Here is an 8,102-nt window from a genome sequence, read left to right on the forward strand (position 1 = left end):
CTACCTGAAGAGGCACGAAGGGAGCGACCTGAAGACCGGCGACAGCGACGCGTCAAACCCCTTCGACAAAGGTGCCACCTCAGCGTTCCTCAAACAGGAAGTCACATGGTGTGCTCTGGTAGCAAGGGACACACCTTTCCATGTCGGTCAGGGTGTCCAAAGTGCGGCACATCACTCATTTATGTAACAGTCTTTAGCATTCCAGTATTGGCGTGCTAGCTGTTTTGTGCTCATTTTGCACATATAAAACTCTGCATCAAATATTTTGTCACTTCAGTTAGAATGCTAACGTTGCTATGCTAGCAAATGTTGTAGGTATACACATAAGTCGTATTTTGGTACTTGATGCACACTAGTATTTTAAACACATTTCTCAGGTACACACCTCCGAGTAATATACTTTGCTGATTGACGCATGTTACTGTTAGCATTTTAGCATACATACACACACATGGTGTTATGAGTGCATTAATTACATGTGCTTAAAGATCAAGTCATGTGATGACATGGTGTTATGAGTGCATTAATTAATTACATGTGCTTAAAATGAACTAATGTTTCTGACAATCCGCAGACGACTAATCCAAAATAGAAGTCATCACTTTGGTCACGATGTTGTTGTTTTGAAGTGAAAAGAAGTTGTGAGTAAAAGTGGTCACGTTTCCTTTAGTGGCCAAAGACTTTGGTCTGTCCCAGTCCCACCTGCACCCCTCCACTTCCCAGCAGCCTCAGCAGGCGTCCAGCACCGTGCACATCCTGTCCCTCCTGCTGCGTCTGCGCCAATGCTGCTGCCACCTCTCACTGCTCAAAAAGGTACTTGCTCCTTCTCCCACCTGTGCATCCTTTTCCATCTCCCACCTGTGAACCCTTGTTCTTCTCCCACCCGTGCATTCTTTTCCATCTCCCACCTGTGAACCCTTGTCCTTCTCCCACCTGTGCATCCTTGTCCTTCTCCCACCTGTGCACCCTTGTCCTTCTCCCACCTGTGCACCCTTGTCCTTCTCCCACCCGTGTGTCCTTGTTCTTCTCCCACCTGTGCATCCTTGTCCTTCTCCCACCTGTGAACCCTTGTCCTTCTCCCACCTGTGCATCCTTTTCCTTCTCCCACCTGTGCATCCTTGTCCTTCTCCCACCTGTGCATCCTTTTCCTTCTCCCACCTATGCATCCTTGTCCTTCTCCCACCTGTGCATCCTTTTCCTCCCACCACCTGTGCGTCCTTGTCCTCCTTCCACCTGTGCATCCATGTCCTTCTCCCACCTGTGCGTCCATGTCCTTCTCCCACCTTTGCATACTTGTCCTACTCCCACCTGTGCACCCTTGTCCTTCTCCCACCTGTGCGTCCTTCTCCCACCTGTGCGTCCTTGTCCTCCCACCTGTGCATCCTTGTCCTTTTCTCACCTGTGCGTCCATGTCCTTCTCTCACCTGTGCCTCCTTGTCCTTCTCCCACCTGTGCACCCTTGTCCTTCTGCCACCTGTGCGTCCTTCTCCCACCTGTGCCTCCTTGTCCTTCTCCCACCTGTGCATCTTTTTCCTCCCACCACCTGTGCGTCCTTGTCCTCCCACCTGTGCATCCTTGTCCTTCTCTCACCTGTGCATCCATGTCCTCCCACCTGTGCGTCCATGTCCTTCTCCCACCTGTGCACCCTTGTCCTTCTCCCACCTGTGCGTCCTTGTCCTCCCACCTGTGCATCCTTGTCCTTCTCCCACCTGTGCGTCCATGTCCTTCTCCCACCTGTGCCTCCTTGTCCTTCTCCCACCTGTGCATCTTTTTCCTCCCACCACCTGTGCGTCCTTGTCCTCCCACCACCTGTGCATCCATGTCCTTCTCCCACCTGTGCACCCTTGTCCTTCTCCCACCTGTGCATCCTTGTCCTTCTCCCACCTGTGCGTCCATGTCCTTCTCCCACCTGTGCACCCTTGTCCTTCTCCCACCTGTGCACCCTTGTCCTTCTCCCACCTGTGCAACCTTGTCCTTCTCCCACCTGTGCATCCTTGTCCTTCTCCCACCTGTGCGTCCTTGTCCTTCTCCCACCTGTGCGTCCTTGTCCTTCTCGTACCTGTGCGTCCTTGTCCTTCTCCCACCTGTGCACCCTTGTCCTTCTCCCACCTGTGCATCCTTGTCCTTCTCCCACCTATGCGCCCTTGTCCTTACTGCTTCATGAGCTTACCTTCATGAATTATTGTAAGTAAATAACCAGGTGTTGCCAAAAAACAATTCCCACTCCACTTTAACTTAAAAGACTGCTCCCCCAGACTCTGGATTCGTCGGAGCTGGACGGGGACGGCATCGTCTTGTCTTTAGAGGAGCAGCTCAACGCGCTCTCTCTCTCCTCCGGCCCCTCTTCGCCGGACGCCCCCAAAGACACGGTGGCCCTGAACGGCACGCGTTTCGCCTCTCAGTTGTTTGACGAGCACACCGTGAGCAGCAAGGTGAGACACCGGGTCTCCTTCCTCTTTGTCCGCCTTCTTCTGCCCCAGTTTTCATCCCATTGGAACCACTCCAGTATCAAACTGTCCGGCTGGATCAAGACACGTTAGCTAGATTTTTATTTAATTGTATTTTGTTTTTCTTTTTTTTATTCAACTTCAATTCATATTTAATTTAATTATATTTTACTTTCTTTGTATTACATGTATAACATTTTTTTTATTTAATTTCAATTCATTTTATATTAATTATACTTTTAATTCGATTTTGTTTATTTTTCAATTCATTTCAATTATTTCGTATTTAATTATATTTTATTTTTATTATATATATATATATATATATATATAATTATTTATGAAAAAAATTCATTTCAATTATTTTTTATTTAATTATATTTTAATTAAATTAAATGTTATTTAGATTTAATTTCAATTATTTATTTTTCTTCATTTTTATCATATATATATCTATATATATGTATATATATATATTTCTTTTTAATTTCAATTCGTTTTTTATTTAATTATATTTTACTTTATTTTTAATGTGCGTATATATGTATATATATATATATATAATTTTTTTTCATTTCAATTCATTTTGTATTTATTATATTTTTTATTTAATTTAGTTTTTTTATTTCATTTCAATTATTTTGTATTTTATTATATTTTATTGTTATTATCTAAATATTATTATATTATATACATACATATATATGTATATATTTTTTTAAAATTATATTTTAATTAAAGTTAATTTTGTTTATTTTTTATTTCATTTCAATTTTATTTTTCTTCATTTTTATTATACATATTTATATATATTTATTTGTAATTTCAATTCATTTTTATTTAATTATATTTCAGTTTATTTTTATTATATATATATATATATGTATGTATATGTGTGTGTATATATGTATATATATATATATATATATATATGTATATATATATATATATATATATATATATATATATATATATATATCCATGCATTTTCTACCGCTTATTCCCTTTTGGGTCGCGGGGTGCGCTGGCGCCTATATATATATATATATATATACACATATATATATATATATATATATATATATATATATATATATATATATATATATATGTTTTATTTTTTCATTTTTTATTTTATTTTATCATATTTATTTGTTTTGACATTTTTGCACGTATCGCACCTACAGCATTCACACGCATCTTTTCTGAAATGGAATCTTCCAGTTAGAACATGTTTTTTTCCTTTCAATACAGATTTCTGCCATCGTTTCTGAGCTGGAGACAATCCGAGGGAAGGAGGACAATCAGAAAAGGTCATTATTTAGGTTTTCCCTATTTAAACACTCCAAAAACACAAATACGGCTCTTCAGAAGCCAGATCATTATTTCATGTTTCTTTTGTCAAAAGAAGTTTATTTGTATTTGTTTATTTGAAGGACAATGTGCAATTACATTAAGAAGATGGCTGCCCCATGCTAATTTCCAGTTGTGTTGATCTATCACCACCGTAAGCCAACAGAGTGATGTTTTTGTTGCAGCGTGATCGTGTCCCAGTGGACCAGCATGCTCCACATCATGGCCGCCCGCCTGGACCTCATGGGCCTGCGCTACACCGTCATCGACGGGACCGTCAACCCCGAGCGCCGGATGGACCGGGTGGAAGACTTCAACACCAACCCCCGAGGAGCACAGGTGCCTGCGTTTTGTGTCTCTGATGTGGGACGGTGCCAGAACTGATGAACTTTGCCCCTGAAAGGTGATGCTGCTGTCCCTCTGCGCCGGGGGCGTCGGCCTCAACCTGGTGGGCGGGAACCACCTCTTCCTCATGGACATGCACTGGTGAGTCCGACTCTCTGGTGACACCATCAAATACTGAAGGACCTAATCCTTTGCTGACCTGGTCTGGTGGGACTGAAAACCTGAGAGGTTCAACCGTGAAATGGTCTGAACCTAAAAGATGGGGAAGTGTACTTAAACCTACCACAAACATAGAAATTATCAATCAAATTCTACTATTTGACACAAATTGTCCCAAAAAAAGATGTTTGTTCTTTAGCTGGTTTCCAGGATTGGAACCTCGTTATTGGGATGAGAGACAAGTGTTTTATCCACCCGGCCAAACAATCTACTTGCCAAAGTGACGTCCATATTTGCTCGTTAAAGGGAGCGATCGAAGATGACACCTGTCTACCCAGAATTCTATACTGCAACAGTACTATGTTTTCAGCGCGTTTGGGGGATAAAGCAACATTTATATTACAGTAAAATATGTTAGTAATGTATACATACATACATACATGTACGTATATACATTTATACATGTGTGTTAACATATATGTGTGTATACATACACACACACATATGGTATACATGCTAAATACATACATACATGCATGTTTATATATGAATATGTGTATATATGTATATCCATCCATCCATTTTCTACCTCTTGTCTCTTTTGGGGTCACGGGGGGTCATTGGAGCCTATCTTAGCTGCATTCGGGCAGAAGGCGGTGTACACCCTGGACAAGTCACATATATATATATATATATGTATGTGAAGTGAAGTGAATTATATTTATATAGCGCTTTTCTCAAGTGACTCAAAGCGTTTTACATAGTGACACCCAATATCTAAGTTACATTTAAACCAGTGTGGGTGGCACTGGGAGCAGGTGGGTAAAGTGTATTGCCCAAGGACACAACGACAGTAACTAGAATGGCACAAGCGGGAATCGAACCTGCAACCCTCAAGTTGCTGGCACAGCCACTCTACCAACCGAGCTATGCCGCCTCATGTGTGTGTGTATATGTATGTGTATATATATCCATCCATCCATCCATTTTCTACCGCTTGTCTCTTTTGGGGTCATTGGGTTGCTGGAGCCTGTCTTAGCTGCATTCGGGCGGAAGGCGGAGTACACCCTGGACAAGTCGCACATGTATACATATATATATGTATGTATGTATGTGTATATATGTATGTGTGTGTATATATGTATGTATATATGTGTATATATATATTTATATATATGTTTGTGTATATAAATATGTGTGTGTGTATATATATGTGTGTGTGTGTATATATATGTATATACTGTATGTGAATATATATTTATATGTATATACTGTATGTGAATATATATATATATATATATATATATATATATATATATATATATATATATATACACATAGCAAGTTTGGACACCCGTGTTCTAGACTGACATGAAGAAGTACATGAAAAAGTTTTTTCAAACAGGAACCCGGCGTTGGAGGACCAAGCCTGTGACAGAATCTACAGAGTTGGACAAAATAAAGATGTCACCATCCACAGGTGATAAGCACATTATTTCAAAAGCACGCTAACTGCGCAAAAAAGAAAGAAAGTCCAATTGTTTTTTTGTCTTTTTTGTCATCAAATGCCTTCCTTTGAGAGTGAGTCACAGCAAGTCTAACAAGTGTGTGTGTGTGTGTGTGTGTGTGTGTGTGTGTGTGTGTGTGTGTGTGTGTGTGTGTGCGTGTGCGTGTGTGTGCGTGCAGGTTTGTGTGTGAGGGCACGGTGGAGGAGAAGATCTCCACCCTGCAGCTGAAAAAGAAGCAGTTGGCCCAGAATGTTCTGTCAGGAAGTGGGAGCAGCGTCACCAAACTCTCCCTCAATGACCTCAGGATCATTTTTGGTGTTTGAGCCTTTGCACTATCTATTTTAATTGTACTTTTCTTCATTTAATCTCTTATTCCTTCTTCTTCGTTGAAAGGAAGTCTTTGTTTTGTGGAGTGGATTGTGTATCTTCTGTAAGTCCTTCATCTTCACCATTGCTTCTGCTTCCTTACTGACTAAATAAAGTCTCATTGTTTGCACTTTGCACCAACACTATAGTAAACACAGCATGTCTGCGCTGCCTTTGGGGGTTGTGAGAAAACGTGGGAACATTGAGGATCATTCAGAAAATGACACAAATATATTAACGTACCCCCCATGCAGGATCATGAATCTAATATCCTTCATTCCAGGTTTTAAACCCCTTCGGCTGATTGTAAAAATGCTCGTTAAAAAACAAACAGGTAAAATGTAAGGTGGAAAAGTTTCAATGTTGACTCGAAAAATACAATTTTTTACTGCAATCGCTCAAAAAAGAATCATCAAAATCAACATTATGAATTATTGACATATTCAAGACTCCGATTACTTCACATCAAGTTGTGCACTTTGAAATATTTTGTACTAAGGTCTTTGTGTGTTTGCCATTTAAAAAAAGCTTTGACCAAAAGGGCATAAACGGGAAAAAAAGTTAAGAAAATACAATTATTGACATATCTGACGATCTAGTGATTCATTGGTTGAAATTAAAAAAATACTGTGGGACTTATTTTTAACACTTAAATGACAATATTTTGTTGGGGTATTTTTTTTTTTTTTTAACTGTGCTGAAAACATAGAGAATCCAACTCAATGTTATGAGTTACTGACATATTTAAAGCTCCAAATACCTCATGTCAAATATAAAAATTTGACATAGGGGAAATTATTGGAAATTTTGTGTTTACTATTAAAAAAAAGATACGTTTTCCATAACACGGCACAAAACAAACAAAATTATAAAAACTGATTGACGGGCAGATCTGAGGTTTATCTAAAGCAGGTCTGGACAATTATTTTGACTCGGGGCCAATTTAGAGAAGAAAATGTGTCTGGGGGCCGGTATATCTATTTTTAGGAACACTAATACAAAACCTCACAATAATGTCTGATTGAATGCTAAAAACGTTAAATAACAGAATCTAATTTTACATTTTTTAACTGAATGAGACACCCAGAATGTACATGAAAATAAAGAATGCTACAATATTAACTATGAAGGGTAAAACACTGAATATGAACGTCAAACCACCTCTCCATCCACTTATTTTACAATCAAGCGAAATGCAACAAACAGCAAAATATGAAAGCAAAGGGTAAGAAAAACAAAACCACCAACAATCTGATATATGTGATATCATTAAGCTTTACAACTTTATTGCCGAAATCTTCCTCCTCGTCTCCCACATTTCAGGCTCTGGAAACACTCTGTGGAAACGCTCCCCACCCACACTGCTTGGTACCTCGTCTGAGCTTACATTACCATAGTAACTAATTATATAACTATAGTAACTAATTAGATGACCATAGTAACTAATTAGATGACTATAGTAACTAATTACATGCCCATAGTTACTAATTAGATGACCATAGTAACTAATTACATGACCATAGTAACTAATTATATAACTATAGTAACTAATTATCCATCCATTTTCTACCGCTTATTCCCTTTCGGGGTCGCGGGGGGCGCTGGCGCCTATCTAGATGACCATAGTAACTAATTAGATGACCATAGTAACTAATTAGATGACTATAATAACTAATTACATGACCATAGTAACTAGTATATGATGCAGATTCCAAGTATGTAAATAGTTAGTATAGTTGAGGACTTAGGGTCTTTAGAAAAGATGAGTGTGCATCATAATGGCAGCTACACTTTCCATCTTAAAGATCTAAAGAAAAAATCTGGGAATGTCTGACCGGCCAGATTGAAAATCTTAACAGGCCTTCATTTGTCCAGGTTTGACCTAGAGAGTTAAACGTTAAAAGTAAAAAAAAAAAGTGACTTT

The 8,102-nt window shown here is 39.2% G+C and overlaps 1 protein-coding gene across 2 annotated transcripts in view; it reads left to right on the plus strand.

Moving 5' to 3' along the window:
* Positions 1-6,319, plus strand: part of ttf2 (transcription termination factor, RNA polymerase II) — a 23,757-nt gene extending 17,438 nt beyond the window's left edge. For both annotated transcript variants that reach the window (XM_061918248.1, XM_061918249.1), the window contains exons 15-22: positions 1-71; positions 671-813; positions 2,256-2,432; positions 3,702-3,760; positions 3,986-4,139; positions 4,204-4,286; positions 5,710-5,784; positions 5,991-6,319. The exon at positions 1-71 is cut by the window's left edge and continues 15 nt beyond it. In XM_061918248.1, coding sequence (XP_061774232.1) covers positions 1-71; positions 671-813; positions 2,256-2,432; positions 3,702-3,760; positions 3,986-4,139; positions 4,204-4,286; positions 5,710-5,784; positions 5,991-6,135 — 907 coding nt within the window. In that variant the 3' untranslated portion in view covers positions 6,136-6,319. The remainder of the gene's footprint in view (positions 72-670; positions 814-2,255; positions 2,433-3,701; positions 3,761-3,985; positions 4,140-4,203; positions 4,287-5,709; positions 5,785-5,990) is intronic.
* The last annotated feature ends 1,783 nt before the right edge of the window (positions 6,320-8,102 follow it).

This window comes from Nerophis ophidion, linkage group LG13 (assembly GCF_033978795.1).
Source record: "Nerophis ophidion isolate RoL-2023_Sa linkage group LG13, RoL_Noph_v1.0, whole genome shotgun sequence".
Taxonomy (NCBI): Eukaryota; Metazoa; Chordata; class Actinopteri; order Syngnathiformes; family Syngnathidae; genus Nerophis; species Nerophis ophidion.